The 17,268-nt window shown below is 40.9% G+C and overlaps 1 protein-coding gene across 19 annotated transcripts in view; it reads right to left on the bottom strand.

Moving 5' to 3' along the window:
- The window catches only part of fryl (furry homolog, like), a 107,727-nt gene that overhangs the window by 23,667 nt on the left and 66,792 nt on the right, over nt 1–17,268 (bottom strand). For all 19 annotated transcript variants that reach the window (XM_028444186.1, XM_028444182.1, XM_028444187.1 and 16 more), the window contains 28 exons: nt 16,826–17,002; nt 16,619–16,705; nt 16,280–16,548; nt 14,860–15,061; nt 14,265–14,389; nt 14,128–14,185; nt 13,936–14,027; nt 13,691–13,863; nt 12,960–13,120; nt 12,752–12,862; nt 11,231–11,385; nt 10,901–11,000; nt 10,627–10,795; nt 8,863–9,131; nt 8,626–8,766; nt 8,381–8,549; nt 8,213–8,297; nt 7,173–7,285; nt 6,930–7,080; nt 6,740–6,843; nt 6,407–6,589; nt 5,228–5,429; nt 2,775–2,896; nt 2,506–2,693; nt 1,882–1,976; nt 1,207–1,802; nt 236–504; nt 9–149 (listed from right to left, as the gene is read on the bottom strand). In XM_028444186.1, the coding sequence (XP_028299987.1) occupies nt 9–149; nt 236–504; nt 1,207–1,802; nt 1,882–1,976; nt 2,506–2,693; nt 2,775–2,896; nt 5,228–5,429; nt 6,407–6,589; nt 6,740–6,843; nt 6,930–7,080; nt 7,173–7,285; nt 8,213–8,297; nt 8,381–8,549; nt 8,626–8,766; nt 8,863–9,131; nt 10,627–10,795; nt 10,901–11,000; nt 11,231–11,385; nt 12,752–12,862; nt 12,960–13,120; nt 13,691–13,863; nt 13,936–14,027; nt 14,128–14,185; nt 14,265–14,389; nt 14,860–15,061; nt 16,280–16,548; nt 16,619–16,705; nt 16,826–17,002 (4,707 nt within the window). The remainder of the gene's footprint in view (nt 1–8; nt 150–235; nt 505–1,206; nt 1,803–1,881; nt 1,977–2,505; nt 2,694–2,774; nt 2,897–5,227; nt 5,430–6,406; nt 6,590–6,739; nt 6,844–6,929; nt 7,081–7,172; nt 7,286–8,212; nt 8,298–8,380; nt 8,550–8,625; nt 8,767–8,862; nt 9,132–10,626; nt 10,796–10,900; nt 11,001–11,230; nt 11,386–12,751; nt 12,863–12,959; nt 13,121–13,690; nt 13,864–13,935; nt 14,028–14,127; nt 14,186–14,264; nt 14,390–14,859; nt 15,062–16,279; nt 16,549–16,618; nt 16,706–16,825; nt 17,003–17,268) is intronic.

The following is a 17,268-nucleotide window of genomic DNA, read 5'->3' as shown; positions in this document are numbered from 1 at the left end:
AAGCTCACCTGGACATATTTGCCAATGATCTTCATGATCTCGAGGTTGAATTGCTTGACAGGTGTAGCTGATAGGTCAATGTGACTCAGCAAGCTGTAGATAATTTGCAACAAGGACTGCTGCATGCCAGGAAGGCCCTTTTCCAGCAGCTGTAAAAATAAATAGTGATTCAACTCAATGCCTAGTTTAACTAAAAAGCCTAACAGACAAAAGAACTCGCTGCCTATATTCTTACCTCTGCTAAATAAGTGACCAGATTTAGAGTCTTCTCCGCGAAGGCGTCATGGAGGTAACGGCAGACCACATTGATCCAGTTGGTACAGTCGCGGGAATAGCTGTGTGTGCTGTACAGGCTCATCATATGTGCCAGGTTGGAGAGGGTGGCTGATTTCTCATCTGAACACACTTTGGCTATTTTATCAGCTGTGTCTTTGCAGAACTGAGTGGGGCTGTCAAAGTGCTGGATGAGGTGTGGCAGGAGGCACAGGATGTTCAAAGGAAAACCTGCAGACATGCACATAAAAATCAGCAATGCATTATAAACCCTGATATAGACCTGAACCTACCACGTACGACATTCTAGAGCAGGGGTGTCAAAATTATTTTTGGTTTAGGGGCCAAAAACAGAGCAGTTTATCATAAGTGGGCTGCAGATTTTAGGAAAAAAAATTAGTAACTTAATCATTACTGTGCTATTTGCACGTCCACGTATAAATAGATTCTAAAATATGTACGGCACTGATAATATCAAAATAATAAGTGACACATATCAGTTCCTGCAGAATATTCACTTTCAGTTTATTGGATTTTGTGACCCATTTTTATGTCATTTGGGGACATTTTGTGGAATAAGATGAAGAAAATTGCAGGATTTTGGAAGAATTGAGAGTTCTTTTAACAATTTGAGAATGAAAATGGCTGCCATCATGTGATATAACATATATATGTGAGCCCTGCCAATATTGTGGAGTTTCATTGAATCTGTGTATTAATTTGGAGATATCTACAACTGAATTAGTTGGACATTTACACAAAGATTCATGGTTTCTCTGACTTTTTTGCTAGCAACTGCGGTCCAAATTGGATGGTCTAAGGGCCCGGATTTGGCCCCCGGGCCTTGAGTTTGACACGTTTGTTCTAGGGGTTTCAATATTGCAGTTAGCAATAAAGGACGGAATTACAAGATTAAGAAAAAGGAAAATCTACCTGCCACTTGGGAGGGATCTACCAGTGTGTGTCTGGACACACTGATAAGCCTGCTAAGCAGATGGATGGTGAGCTCCTGAGTGGAAGTGGAGGTGAAGCCCTTTAGGAAAAGCTGCAGCAAACCAGGGAAGTTGTACCACTTGAGCTTGGCCTGGACGTTCTCTAGACGTTCTCTGCTGTCAGTGCGATCCAGAGGAAGCTGCCCCAGCAGCTTGTTGAGCAGGCGCAGGGCCAGCAGATACTCAAACTCATAATCAGACTCCAGCAGCGAGGCTGCGATCCAGAACACAGTGGCCATTAAGTTTGAAGGGTCCACAGGGGGGATCGTTTCCCCTCCTGGAATTCCTCCTGCGCCCAGCGCCGATAAGCTGCGAGTGCGCGCTAGGTTCCCATGGCTTCCTGCAAGTCTGTCAGCCACGTCAAGTGTGTTACTCCTTCGCCTGTCACCTTTGCGTTCACCAATCAAGCTGGCACGGAGAGAGTTGCTGCGAGCGTGAGAATGATGGTACAGACCCCCGCTGCTAAGGTTCAGCTGGCCCGTGCTCTTCCTGTTGGATGTAAACTTTGGCCCCAGCAAGTGATCACGGGTCGGGTTTCTGGAGAAAGAAAATCCTTTTAGGCAGAAGTTTCCAGGGGGGCAATGGATAGGACAAAAGACTATGACCAAGAGCTTACTGTGCCAAGGCAGCGAGGAGGTCGTAGTCTTTGAGTGAGTCTGCCAGCGTGTCAATGCCCGACTCCAATGTTAGAAGCAGCTCAATAACAAAGCCCTAAAGAGACAAAACGATAGAGCTTAGTTCAGGCACACAAACTGTTAACCTTAAAATAAACAGTTAAAACAAACATCAAATTAGTCTTTCAGACATGTAAACCTTTGACAAATTTAGATGTGTTTTACCCTCCAAAGTCAGTGTTATTATTAAACTTATATACTATAAAAAGCTATATTTTGTCCAAAACATAATGCTGACAAATAATTTACAATGAACTTCTATTGTTGTTTAAAGTATACACAATTTATATAAGTTATGTGAAACTGAATACACTAACAAAAACGTTTTTGAATATTAATAGGTATAAAAGAATATGTGAAGAACTTTTTAGTTACATCAAAAGTATATATACCGTAGTGAAATATTGAAAACTGCACCAAAGATCTGCTATTGTAAGGGACACAGGACCCAATACATTCTGCTGTTCTCACTAAAATAAAGATATATACTGTGAAGGGTTCTGATTGGCTGTGAGGAACTGATGAAGAGATAATTCCTAAAATGCAGCGAACAGGGCTGTTCTGACCTGAGCATCCTCCCCAGGATCTCCCACCGTCTCCACTAGTCGTGACAGGATGTCAGAAAGAGTGGCTGGAGTTAGCGGCTGTTTAAGAGCTCGGAAAATCTGGAACGAGCGCCCGGCGTAGTGACGAGATGAGCAGGACAGAGCTGTTCTTAGAGCAACCTCACTCAGCAAAGACTGCAGTTGGAAACCTGAGAAAATCAACAGGAAGTAAATAACAGGAAGAAAACCAATTAAGGTAGAAGTAAAAAGTAGCTGTGAATCCCACAGACCTGACGGGGAATGCTTGAAGACAGTCATCACATGTCGAACAAAAACACTCAGCTGTTCAGCGCTCTTGATGTTGGGGTTTTTGGGCGACACATCTTCATAATTCCAGAGTGGACCCCGTTTTCTACAAGGCAAGGGGGAACCTGTTAAGACTGGAATCTGTGATCATTTGGTTCATGACAAAAAAAAAACACCCTCTTCTGAGAACAACAACTTGAATGCTGAGGACACAAGTGGTAGAGAACAACAGACAAATCAAACTAAAAGAGAACAAAAAAGCTTCTTAACTCATTGAGTGCCATTCACGTCTATAGACGAGAATTGGTTCAGTAACGTGGAGTGCCATTTACGTCTATAGATGTGAATAGTGCTTTTCGGCTGGGGTTGTTAGGACACAGTGTGAGGAAGTTCTCCGGTGAATACAGTATATAACTTGTACAATGATGTAGTGACCAACTGGTGACAGCAGTGCACCTTTGGATGAGCGATCAGGAAAGGAGTTTACGAGACAGAAAATGGCGCTACGAGAGATGATGCTGAAGTTCCCAGCAGCTCACAGCAGCTCACACTCAGTGTTGGGAATGATACTTTAAAAAAGTAATTAGTTGTAATTACTCACTACTTGTTCAAAAAAGTAACTGCGTTAGTAACTAAATTACTCTATAATAAAAGTAACTCATTACCAAGGAAAGTAACTATTTGCGTTACTATTCAAAAAAAAAAAAAAAAAGTCAAAGAATTCACATTTTTTAGATGTGTCGTGAGGTGCTTCATTAAATTTGAGTTGCTTACAACAGATGTGGACAAAGTCTTCACTCCTGGATATAATGAACACTTCACATACACGTTCTTGCCTTTGACCACAATTAATTTAAAGTAGTGTTTGTATCGTCGTCACCTTAAAAATGTCAACTTTTCATCAGATTGCTCCACGCTCACCATCATTGCTGCTGTGTGTGTGTGTGTGTGTCGCGGGTGCTGGCACGTCGCCTTAGCCATTCATAATCGCTCACCTTGTTTTTAACCCGCCTCCTCTTGCTGGCACATGTGTAAAAACACTGGCTCTGATTGGCTACCATGAAACATGACGCAGCCTAAGCCAATCATAATCGCTCACCTTGTTTTTAACCCACCTCCTTACAACAGTCGAGTCAGAAGCCGGGGATGCTTTCGGATAACATTTTATTTAATCAATGCATGTAACGCACCGCATTTAACGTTCAGTAACGATAACGGCGTTGTAACGGCGTAAAAAGTAATTAGTTAGATTACCCCGTTACTGAAAAACAAACGCCGTTACCTAACGCCGTTACTTTAAACGCCGTTATTCCAAACACTGCTCACACTCCACCAGAGCATGTGTGGAACCTAAGTGGACTATTGAGAGTGTCGCAATGGTGAGATAATACGATCAAAAAAACAGGGCAAACACTGACACTCCGCATGTTCGGGAGGAGGATGAAGTTGTGTGTGTGTGAAGAATGATGGGGGAGAGACTTGGAGGATGGCCAAAATACAGTAAGAAATCCATTCAATTCTGACATAGATTGCAAAATAATAATATTGTTGGCATCAAAAGCCTGGTCTCAGTGTTGTTTTTGTAGTTTTATAGTAGGAAACCAATGTAAAGGTGTCCCTAAAGCACAAAAAAATAAATAAAAAATGCTTCAAAGTCACTAATAGGTTTTTTCAGAAAAAGACGTTTTTCTCAGCTTTTTGTCACAAACTGGCGATTTGTGTGAAACTTGCCTCTATTCAACTGCAGATTACAGCAGAATGAAACAAGCTAGAAACAAAATTATTTTTTCTGATGAAAGTAGAGAGTTCAAATATTCTGTGGGTCTCAAAGATTTGTCAAAATGCTGTAAAACGGCTGACACTAAATGGGTAGAAATTTTGAAAATGGCTGGCACAGAATGAGTTAAAAACACTAAAATAATCAAGTGGATAGTAGAAAAAAAAATGTGACGGTGCTACCGTATGTTTACTTGGGAATTTAATTTTGTGACCTTGATCACCTAAAAAAAAAAAAGCACAGACTAAGCCCAAAAATATAAAACCTTTTAAATACTAACACAGCTTTTACATATTCTGTGCTGAATTTAAACTGTAAGCCTTTAACTAATTTGAATTGGTAAAAAAAAAAAAAATCAGGTGATGAAATATAAGGTGATTATCAACATAAGTGGATGGAAATAAAAAAAAAAAGAATGACAGAAAAAGAGGACCAGCATTCACACACTGCAGACAAAGTATCAAACTCATGCAAATAAAAAATACCCTTGTTTCAGACACTGCTGAGAGCATGAAAGCAAATCATTGTAAAAATTGAGACATAAGGCAAACGTGAGTCAATACAAACAATGTTAAAATAATATTGAAATGCAGCAAATATGTGCAACTATGCGTGACGATATCACAATATTACATAAATTCTAAACAATAAATCTCTCACCTGGAGGTAATGAACTCAATGAGCGCTTTGGCCTTCTCATCCTGTTCAGAGGTAGCGTCAACCTCCCTGAGCAGAGAAGGGGAGAGGTGGGAGAGCGCGGTGCCACCAACGCCCAAACTCACACTGGAGGATGTGGAGCAGGAGCTGAGACCAGAGTCTGTCATCGGAGACTGTTGACAGTCGGGGAACAACTCTTGGACACCTACAACATACGCACTCATGAGATGTGTAATAAAATCGAAACAAACACATCGACTATACATCCACTGAGATCACCATTACAATTCCTTTTTTTGCCATTGCTGATATGAGATTGCAATTCTTGTATTTTATTGATGAACAATCATGTCATAATAATCATGTCATCAAAACATTGGCATCCAATCCACTGACAGGAAGCTATCTTAGTGTCTATACGTATACAGTATATTCCATTTATATGTTCTGTTTTTATTGTGCAATGTCATTTCTAACCATGTCTTCCCTCCTTCTCTCCGTACCGTATACAGGCCCACGTATGCACATCTTCCTTATTTATTATGCCGTTTTATCTGCTGCTGAAACTCATTGTGGGACTAATACAAGTTATCTTTACTCTACTAAGAGCTGTAAACTATTGTAAATGGAAAAAACAGCAGGATCAGCCAAATTATCTGATTTGTTTGAGTTTTTTGGTATTGTACCCAATGTGTAACACCTAATCTTACCTGCATCAGGTTTGATATGCAATGTGATTCTCTGGTTTGCATTAGTGAGTTAGTCTGAGTTAGTTTTAATAAATGCCGATGAGCTGGCCTGGGCATTTTTATGGCCAACATGCTACATGCAACGCTTTAGCTTTCCCTGATTGGACCGTATGAGAGCAATAATAATAATAATAATAATAATAATAATAATAATAATAATAAATATTAAAAAAAAAAAAAAAAGTAAAATACACTTCATAGTGGTCATAGTTAATTCATGGGGCCACTTACAGAAAGTAATGAATCAGAGGAAAAGGACTATTTAAATGATAAACAGTGATTAACTTTAGTACTTCAACACACTGAAGCTTTTAGTGTTAAAAACTACTTTAACATTAGACTGGATAAGTGTGAGGATTAATGGTTTGGCAAGAGAAGAGTTGGCCTTTATTAAGGGTACGATGCCTCGTCTGAATCTGACAACAAAGCTCACCTGTGAGGTTGAACTCTGGAGCTGCTGGTTTCACAGTCAGGACCCTGGGATCGTTGTAATCTCTATTTCGTAAAAGCACCATGGCCACGGACTGAACGTTGCTATTCGCCCCCTGGACTACAAGCAGGTGAAGCAACAGACGCTTGCAGTGTTCATAGACCTCCGGGTGCTGATGATCAAACCCTGGAGGTGAACACAAAGATAAAGGAGAGGTCAGTTAGAGTAAAACATCCATAGTGCTTTTAAATTTGTATTCAGATCGGAAACACACATTAAAATACACCTAAAACACCAAATATGAGAGTGAATCAGTAATGACAGAAGACCTGTTACCTATAAAAATAGCGTGTAGCAGTAGGTGCAGGTAGGCACTCCACTCTACTTTAACCCCGTGGTCCACGATAAGGTCCGTCAGCAAGATGACTGCAATGTTACACCTAAAAGACAAACCAGTGCATTAAAAGAAACAATTTTTACAAATATGGGTGAGTTTTGAAGTCACAAATGCTGGCCCGTGATGTACCTGTGGAGTGGCACAGCAGGAGAGTTGGTCTCTGGTAAGTAGTCAACAAGAGGAGACCAGCAGCCTCCTGTTGGAGGAAAGGGCAGAGGCTCTGGCCGGTTGTGATCCATCACCTTCAAACGCCAGTTGGCATAAAGCGGCATGGAGTCACCTGAAGAAAGGCAAGAGTTACCAGGACACTGAGTAGATGGGAACTGAATGTGTTTGGTACAGAGTGGAGAGGAAAGAAGATTTTATGCCTACTCTTCTCATCGTCATAGGAACCCCCTGAGCTGCTGCTGTAGCGAGACTCGAGGCGATGATGCTGGCGGTTCAGGTTGTTGTTCAGATTATTGTAGATATCCAGGTGGGCATAACTGTAAGAGGAGTAGTTTGGGTTTTAACCAACTAAACAGCTGTTTATTAAAACTTTGTTTTTATTAAAAAAAAATGGTAAAACAATAAACTTAAATTAAAATATTCAAAATCATCAGAAAGATTGGTAACACGACTTGAAGTTTTATACATACATTAAGTGTCATTCTCTAAATTTGGACACCTTTGGAGCTATGTTGGCATTTTTTTGGGTTGGGTGGAAGGATCAAGTGAGGTTAGGGTTAAGGTTAGGGTAATGTAGGGTTAGGGTTAAGGCAGAGGTTCTCAAACTTTTACCTTTTTTGTCTGATTCATTATTATTATTGTTTTTTTTAAAGGTGAAAGTACAGAAATACAGTTCTTTAAGATTGTGTGTTTTAGCACAAAAAAAGAATAATAATTAAAACATTTAAAAAATCTGTTTACATTTTTCTGAAATTTCAGGTGACCCCATTTAAACTCCAGGGGCAACCCCACACGGGGTGCCGACCTCAAGGTTGAAAAACACTGATTTAGTGGCTCCCGAACAGATGTATTTCTATAGTTTGTATCATTTCAGGTAATTTTACACTTGGGGTGGGACCAAGAGTGACATTTTGTTTGTTAAATTTCCACTCTCTCACTAGTACCCCCTGTAGTGCCATTGCGTACCCCTGGGGGTACACGTAAACCTATTTGGGAAACTCTGGGTTAGAGTAACAAATAACACTTAATGACAGCCTTCATAACACCTTATTCATGCTAATAACAAGTGTCATGCCATAATGATGACAGTGTCAGCCTTTATGTCTAAAACTTTAAGTTGTCACTGAAAGATCTGACGTCAGATACTAGATAAAGGGGAACCTAGTCCCTGATCTTCTAATAATAGAATTACGTATTCTTCAGTTATATTTTAAAAACACTAGCATTATGTTATAATTACCCACCTGTCCTCCATGTTGGGATCTTTAATTTTGGTGTCATGATGACCATCGTTTCCTGGCACCATGGTATTGCTGCTGGAAGTTGTTCCTGACAGAGCAGATATGAGACATTTATCTTCCAAGCATTAGAGAAAGATGGTGGAAAGCAGACGGTTCCTGTTTCTCACTAACCTGAGGTGACTGAAGGAATCTTGTAACTGGAGGTGATACGGTAGTACGGAGGGTTGTCCATGTGAGTGACAGCTGAGCTAACCGGATCAGTCAACTCGAGCTCAGACATCAGCTCCTCCAACAGCTGCATAGTTTTATCTCTGCCGAGGTACACCACCACCCGCTTCACCTTGAAGCACATGTGGAACACGAACACGTGAGTAAAAAGATGTAAATACACACTGAGGATGAAGAATGTAACTTACATAGGGCAAGAGGCTGGGGTCACTGTTGACTCCCGACATACTGATAAGAAAGTGCAGAATGATTTTGAGGTTCTTTGGCCAACTATCAGCTAACGTGGTCCAAACGTTCTCGATCTCCGACCATGCAAACTCATGTCCATACTGAAAAGGCAAAACACCTCAAGATCAACAACTCAGCCGGACCAACATGGTTCACAGTAACAGAGACGTGTACAGGTGGAGCATCAGCTATCTCACCTTAGCAGTCATGAACATCAGGTTGTTTAGCACCATGGTTGTAGCACGAGGCGACCCCCATCCCTCCCCACGGAGCCAACGGCGGCTGTTCATCATCATCATCTCCTGCTCGTGGACGTCCTCTTCCTCCTCGCCACTGCCACAATCCTCTGGCCGTCGCACGATTGGTTTAAAGTCGACCAGCTCCACGTTGTTCATCCACGGAAGCAGATAGTGCAACATTACCTGTCGACCACCAGGGTGTGCTGTCTGGATGCGCTGACTCACCTCTGCAGTAGGAAGTGTTTCAGGTTATGACAGTGAGAGAATAAAAGTGAGCTCAGTTTCACCCCATTTTATTAAAGCCTTAATATACACAGAATACAAACGCAGTCTATATGATAAATTATCAAACATCAGCGAGAGAATATGTGTCAAACTCAAGGTCCGGGGACCAAATCCGGCCCTTTGGCGCATCCAATTGAGCCCGCGAAAACATGAATTATTGTGTGAATGTAACTCAGTTTTCCCAGTATTAATCTCACATGATGGCAGTCATTTTTAATGTTTAACTGTTAAAGAAAACTCGAAATTCTTACAAAATATTTTTTATTTTCCTCAAATTGTTACATAACATTTTGCTTAATTAAATAGAAATTGGTCACAAATCTAGGACATTAAAGTGAAGATCCTGCTGGGACTGATATCTGACATTGTCGGTTTCTTACATATTTTGCATTTTATGAATACAAGTGCAAACTCGAGCATAATAAAGTTAAAATTACTCATTTTTCCACATAAAACCTGTGGCTCTCTTGAGATCAAACTGCTCCGTTTTTGGCCCCTTAATGAAAATGAGTTTGACACCGCTGAGTGTGATCAAATACAGGAATTTTCAACATATATGTATATGACTCCAATTGCACTTTGTTATGCTGCACTGTTGCCATCTTGTGAGAAAAACAACCTGCAATAATCTCTGCATCTGTCCCATGTTAGTAAAGCTGTGAGTGTCTGACTGTGTCCGTCTTTCCACAGCTTCTGAAGCTTGTATATGAACGTTCAGCTCACAGAGATGTCCAGTGGCTGTACCAGTTCAGTCATCCCACCAGGGATGATGGTTGGCGCATAGTTCTGCCTCCCGACAGTCGATTTCACTGGACAAACACTGCAGCACCTGCGATGCAACTATTCCGCACACGTACATTGCGATGACGATGCTCAAATGATACAATGTGCAGCCTTACTCAGGGATAATTTGGTATATTATTATTTTCTTGTGTGTGCCATACTGCACATCTCTACACTGCCAATCAGATCATTAAACTTTGGGGCTGTGTGAAGAATCTGTCAGGTCCAGAACTAATAATTCACACTTCAAGTGATGCAAATGACAGGGTTCCCACAATTATTTTTCAAAATATTTTACCAAATTTCCATGACTTAGTTCTGAAGCACTAAGATCTTGTTTTGTGTATGCATTTCCTGGTTTTTAGCGTACACCAGCTGAAGTGATCTTACCTACGCACAGTTTTATAAATAAGGCTGAGTGTGAATTTGCGTGAATTTGTGAGATCTTGTGATTCCCGGTCAATTGTGCAGCACTTTCACTTTGAGATCACGCTTAACATCTTTGGGGTTTAACATATTTTAAACATTAAAATAAAACAGGCTATATTTCAAATTCCATAACTTCTCCAGGAATTTCATGACCCTGGGGACCCTCAAATGAGCTTTGAGAGTTATTCAATAGATTAAAAAAGAAAACTGTTGAAGACAACAAACCTGAGAAAATGGGCATGGTGAGCTCTGGGTAAGTCCTTGCCAGCTCCTCTGACAGCTGGTAGTAAGACACCGAGTACAGATGTGGCAGCGGTGAGGGAGGGGTTAGGATGCCATCTGTTCTCTGGATCTCCAGTTTGTGGGCATAACGGAAGAGCTTGGGTTCGAGGATCTGTTTGACAACGTTAACAATCACAAGGCAACTCGTAGATACTCCCAATGTGTTGATTTAATCAGTGTAAAAGGGATACACAACTTTTGAAGGAGAAAATCAAACCTGTAACAGTTGCATGGCCACCTCATAGATTTCCCTGGAAGAGTCAGCCGCTTTGAACAGAATGAGGTTCAACAGCACCACAGTGTCAAATTGGTAGTCCCTAAGAGGGAAACAAATCCAGACTGTGTGTATAAGTAAAAGTTGTTGGGTATAGCTAGCTCCATGAGATACTGTATATGTGAGAAAACTGGCCATTTCACATCAATTGAATGTGTTATTTGCAAATAAAACCAGTCTATGCTTATTATTAGCTTGAATGGAGGTAGAGAGAAAAAAAGAACTGGAAGGCAGGAAAGAATAAAAGACAAAAAATCCAACTAAGTCATGTACCTGTTGTGAAAAACATTGGCAATGGCTCTAAAACAGCCGGCAGCAACCCGTCGGGAGCCGGTGTAACAGCGGTCTACGGCCCAAAACATGAGGTTGCTCTGGTCTGGATTCAGCTCCAGTAACAGCATCACGGCCTCACATCCCAGCTGGTGCACCTGCAGACAGTGAGGAATCACATCAGATATATAGGTTCCAAGTTAAAAAATGGCAGCTAACTAAAACAGCCAATATTCTTTAATTTGTAACAACACTGCTGATCTTCTGTATGTGTTGCCTAAATCTTTAAATCATTTATTATGTCTTTCAGGATGCCAATTTAAAAACTGTTTCCGTTTATTATTGAGCCATTACCTGATTAATACATGAATTACAAAAGATCTTGCCAAGAGCAAATACACAAAAAAAATATTGTCTTTTTGAATGTGTTAAATAAATGGCGAGACCTGCTGAAGCATACATTCATATTTCCATCTTAATACTTTTTACTTAAACAGGATTTGATTTTGTGAGTGCCTATGATGGCTTTAGCCAACAGTACCGCTAAACACTACTGAGTGGTGCTGTTGTCTAGGTTTTGTTCTCCATCAGGGGCCACCAACCCTACTGAAAGTGAGCTACTTCAGATGTACTGAATAATCTGAAGGTCTATCAGTTTGATAAACTCTTTTTAAATACTATGATTATAAGATTAGACTTCAATTCGAGGGTATGAATGAAGACGAGCAGTAACTTCAAAAGGTTGGAATTGTTTACGTTTCAACATGCAACACTTTTATGCAATCGTTTCATTTTCATTACATTTCATAAGAGATCAACATGTTAATGGTTTACTAGATACTGACAATTTCTAACAAATTGTAAAACATGGAACACGTGTATAGTTTAACACATCTGTAATATTCTATAAAAATCCACTTTTTTAATTTATTTTAAAACCATTATGTTACCACAATCCAAACACCAAACCTGCAGCATCTTTAACAGGATCCTATCTGCAGCAGTTGAACACATTGGTCTCTTTCTTTAAGTGAAAACTAAAGATTTAAAGATGGTTAATTTAAAAGTGCAGCAGGATTTAACTACATCTGTTACATGTATTTATCTTTGTGAGTGTGAGCCTGGGCGAGTAAATCAGATTTTAGATGGAGCTCATTGGTTACTGATGCTCCTGAGGGTACCACACATGGTCCACAAGGGCTACCAGGTGCTTGCAGGCCCCATGTTGGTGACCCCTGTTCTACGTGGTTTACATTTCATTGCTCTAACAAAGTATTAAAGCACAGCTCCTTTTGGCTTTAGAACTGGAGATAGGGACCAGCTGACCTAATGCTGAGACCAACTTATGTTGTTCAATTGTCAATGACTAGTGTGGGATCATAAGTGTAATGGAATTATTGATATCAACAAAATCTTTATTTATTGTTTGCTAAACAGACGTGAGAAAATATTATGAATTATGGTGAATTACAGAAAATCAGAAACATACTAATCAAAGTTAATGAAAAAACAACACTTTACTACCTTTTTGTCCTGGGAATCCAAGATGTTGTCTAGCCACTTGTAGAGGTATCCATCAGATGAGAGGCCAACATTGTCAGCTACAGGTCCACAGCACAGAACTGCAGACATTGCCTGCAACATGGAAACACATTAATGTAAAATACACAACGCACTGTGGCAGGAAGCAGCTTGTGGAAGTTTTCCTTTCATACACATTTGAGTGTTCCACCTTTAGTGCGCAGTATTGATGGCGGTTGATCTGCATATTTCTGTCGCTGTAGCGATCCAAAGGGGTGAACATGATGCTGAAGGGTCCGGCCCAATGACTGAAGAGCATGAACAGACTGTGTCGCAGAGACTGCTGAGGAAAAATGGCCCTCCTCTGGTGAACTGATTTAAACACAGAAAGAGAAAGAAATAAGCTCAGCATCTTTACAATTTGATCCAATAACAACATTCCTATTAGGTTAGGGTTAGAGGCAGCCCAGAGCTGAGAGGAATACCTGGACATCAAGGGAAGAAGAAAAATAAATGAATACATTTAAAACAAAACTTAAAAGAAACGAAGAAAAAGGGGGAAAAAAAGAGGAAAAGGAAAAGGAGGAGTAGAGGAGGCCTGTGGGTGGGGTCCCCCTCAGGAACGCGATATATATGTATCGTTCCTTTCCTCACATATTTGACTATTATTAACTTGTTACAGTCTCCTCACTTCACCTTCTAATAGCACAATACCATTATTATAATTATTATAGTATCACATACACACACGCACCCACACACACACACACACACACACACACACACACACACGCACACACACACACACTTACTGTATTATAATGTATAAGATTCATAAATACTGTCTATAGTCTATGGCATTGTTTCTGTAATTGTATCTGTCTTATGCGGCAAAAATATTAAAAAAAAAAGAAGTAAAAATTAAATGCATGAAAACTCTACCTGGGACATTTTGGATGATGTTAGCCACAAGTGCACTGAAGTGACAGCGAATATCCTTCAGTGTGTCAGAATCTTTGTCATTCTCTGCCTCCAGCAGCTGCCTGGTCAGATCCACATACTCCAGCAGCGTACTGTTCAGAGAGTGGCTCTCTGCATCCAACCCTCCACTGGCTCTGGAAAACACAGACAAAAGGATTGGAAAACTACACAGGACAAAGCCATCACCTAAAGGTTTGAGTACGTACATCTGACTGATGACACCCGCATCAGCAAGTAGCTCAAATATCCGGACCAGCTGGACCCTGAGAATATCACGGCGCCTGCGCCGCTTCATGTTCTATGGAACAAAGGCAGTACAATTAAAGAAGTGTCTTTCGTCTTTAAAATTAAAGAGGCGTTTATAGAAAGTTTTCAGTTTGCTAATGAATTACACTTACTTCAGGTCTTCTTTCAAGAGCTTCTTTTATGATGGAGTTCAGCTCCTCTATTAACTCTCTGGAACATCAGCAGAGAAATGTAACGTTATGTCCCGGCAGTGCCTGCTTCTAAACATAGACGCTGAAGTGTTTCTCACCTGAAGGCCACGGGGTTGGTCCTGCCAAGCCCCAACACGAGAGACTCGGTAATGTCCATGCTCTCAGATCGCATCATGGGAACAATGTGTTTGAAGAGGGAAGAAGGGGACGGCGTGCCAACAATCTACCAACACAACCAGACATAGTCATTGTTGCTGCATTGTTGTATATTATTCTACCTGCATGAATCATTTGTCAACACACTTCTCTTATGGACCAAATAAAAAAAAGAACATTTTGAAACAATAAACACTTGGGAAAGAATTTGAATAGAAGTGGCCTTCCTTGATTTTGAATAAAGAAAAAGAATGCTGTGTTCCACAGAATGTACTCGTGGGAATATAGTGTTGGTGCTTTTCCAGCTAGGATTTCAAAACAAATGAAGGTGCCAAAGGAGTGGCAGGAATCTGTCAGTCAGGAACAGAACCTGCTGCTTACAGTTGAAGCTTCATTAAAATTTTACTTTTTTCAGTCCTCTCAAAAACTTTGATTAGGTGTGCACACGTGGAATTAGTAGCAAATTTAATTTGACAAGTGTGATAATCTTCTCCCAAAGCTGAAGGTTGCATACAGGAGATAAGTGTCTGTTCTCACCTTTGAATCATAACTGTAGCCACTATCCGGCGTGGACGCCAGCGTCTCAGGCGGGGAGCAGCGGACGGAGCCAGAGGTGGAGGAACATGTGGAGGAGGAGAGTGAGGCAGAGCTGCAGCAGAGGATCAGGTAGTTCCTCCATAGGCCAACATAAGAGTCGCTGCTGTTCAAATTGTTGACTTTCTTAGCATTGATGGGGCTGCTGCAGGTAAACAAGCCATGAAAGGTCAGAGATAAATTTTGAAAAAGACAACACACGTGATAAAAGCACAGGTGTAGAAATTTGTATTTGTAGCCTCATCGCTAACTGTTGAGGCTAAAACTGAAATAAGAGTAAGAAGTAAATTAAGCTTGTACCCTTTGTCCAACAACAAAGAAGGTGATAGGGGTTAGGACTATAAGCCGCTACTTTTTTCTCACGCTTTGGACCCTGCGGCTAAACAATGACACGGCTAAATTGCGGATTTTTCGCGGTTTCACAAGCTTCATGCCGCCACAAAATTGAGCTCCGTCATATTCGACCAGGTGGACCAATGAAACTGTTACCATTAAATCGTTCGTGCTCCCACTGAATCATTCTGATCACTCATTTTGTCATGATGCACACTCCCTCATCATAGCAACAACATGGAGAAATGTTGTCAGAGAGAAAGAGAGAGAGCCGCAGCAACACGAATGAAGTAAAAGTCAGCCAGTTTGTAATAGAAGGATGAACAGACGTTAGGTTTGTTCAGGATTGATTGGTGCTCTGTACTCTGAGGCTGATGGAGACGCTTCCGTAAGGAGGACGGACAGCCTGGATACTGTACTGTATCCTGGCTGTTCTAATCTCCGCTCCATCTACAGTAAAAGTCAGCCAGTTTGTAATAGTAGCATAACAACATGAAGTTGCCAAATCACCACGTTGGATTTTTTCAGAAGCGATTGCGTCCGTATTCTGACTCAGAGTCTGACTGGCTGTGAGCGGACGAAGCAGTGTATCAGTCTGGTTCCAGTAAAAAGTGACCATAAAAAGCTGTAAATGGGCTGATATGTAGACATGGGGCAGTGAGGAGGAGACTTCATGTAGTAAAGGAAACTCATCAGTTGAAACGTACAGTCTACAGTTGAAACACGGAAATTTCTGTAAAACCTAACTTGAGTACAGGAGCCCGCCTACCTGCCCGTTCTGACTGGCCGAGTTGTCTGAAGGGCACCCTCATCAGCCAAAAGAGTACGGCATATGTTAGGATGTGGTATTTGTGTGGATTTTTCCTAGAAAACTGCTAAATTATTGGAATTCGGCCAATAAAACAGTGCGCTTTAGTGTCGGGAGATTACGATAATTACTGATTGAACAAGATTGTAGGAAACAAAGTAGGGTATTGCCTCTCAACTAAATAAGTTTAGAGTCAAGAAAGTAAGTTGCATCGACACGTACTTTACATCTACTTGTGGAGAGAGTAGTTGCAGGCGGGTGTAGGCAAACATCCAGGCGTAGTTGAGGGAGGTGGGACAATGTTTGGGAAGGTTCTCCTGCCGCAGGTAGCTGGACAAGCTGATGACCCAAGGATCCTGGCCCTGGGTCACATGGGCAAACACCCAGATGTGTGAAGGGCTCACCACATCAAACTGGTGGCTGATGGGCGATGAGCTCCACTCTGCAAGTGCTTGAAGATCAATCCCACTGGGACAGTACAGCAGGTTTGTCTGTGTGGAAGAAAACACATTGGTTATTAGACATTTAAATGAATAAAAAAAAAAGAACCTGCACTAATACCTGATCCGCTCCTGTGAGGTGAATGAAGCTCTCTAGGACAGATGCACTCAATCTATCCATTACGTCAATGACCAACTCTTCATCCCCCTAAAAAAATGAGGCCAAATTAACTGATTAAGGACTAAGTTCTTACATTAAAAACACCACTTTAGAGATGTATGGACTTGCCAAACATAAAAACATGCACTGTAAATCTTAAGTAATTACCTTGCCAATTCCTAGTGCAGTGTGAAGAGCACGGACCTCCTTCAGGATGTTAACAGCCAGTCTGCGCGTGGCAGGGCGGCAGCTACAGAGCACCACCAACGCTAAGCCCTCAACTACATGCAGAACACCTAATGGAAGGGAACGCTCCAAGGACAGAGAACGTCCACTGCCTGAAACCTGTTACACAGAAACATGTAAAAATGATGTATAATACCTGCTGCTAGAGCTGCTTGAAAATAGAAAAATAGTCATAATTGAAATCAGGATTGTTCAAACAATAATTTGTCAACCAAAAAGTTATTTATTTTCTGTACAAAACAACGTAAAAAATATTTAGCAAATAAAACACAAGTAAATTAAAAAAAATATATGTTAAATTGTTTTTTCTCAATTATGTTATTTTTGTAATCATTAAGCGTAATAATGCTGCTCAGTTTAGGGCT

The sequence above is a fragment of the Gouania willdenowi genome, chromosome 4 (genome assembly GCF_900634775.1).
Source record: "Gouania willdenowi chromosome 4, fGouWil2.1, whole genome shotgun sequence".
Lineage (NCBI taxonomy): Eukaryota > Metazoa > Chordata > Actinopteri > Blenniiformes > Gobiesocidae > Gouania > Gouania willdenowi.
The sequence above is the reverse complement of the archived record's forward strand: the minus strand, read 5'-3'. Positions and strand labels throughout refer to the sequence as shown.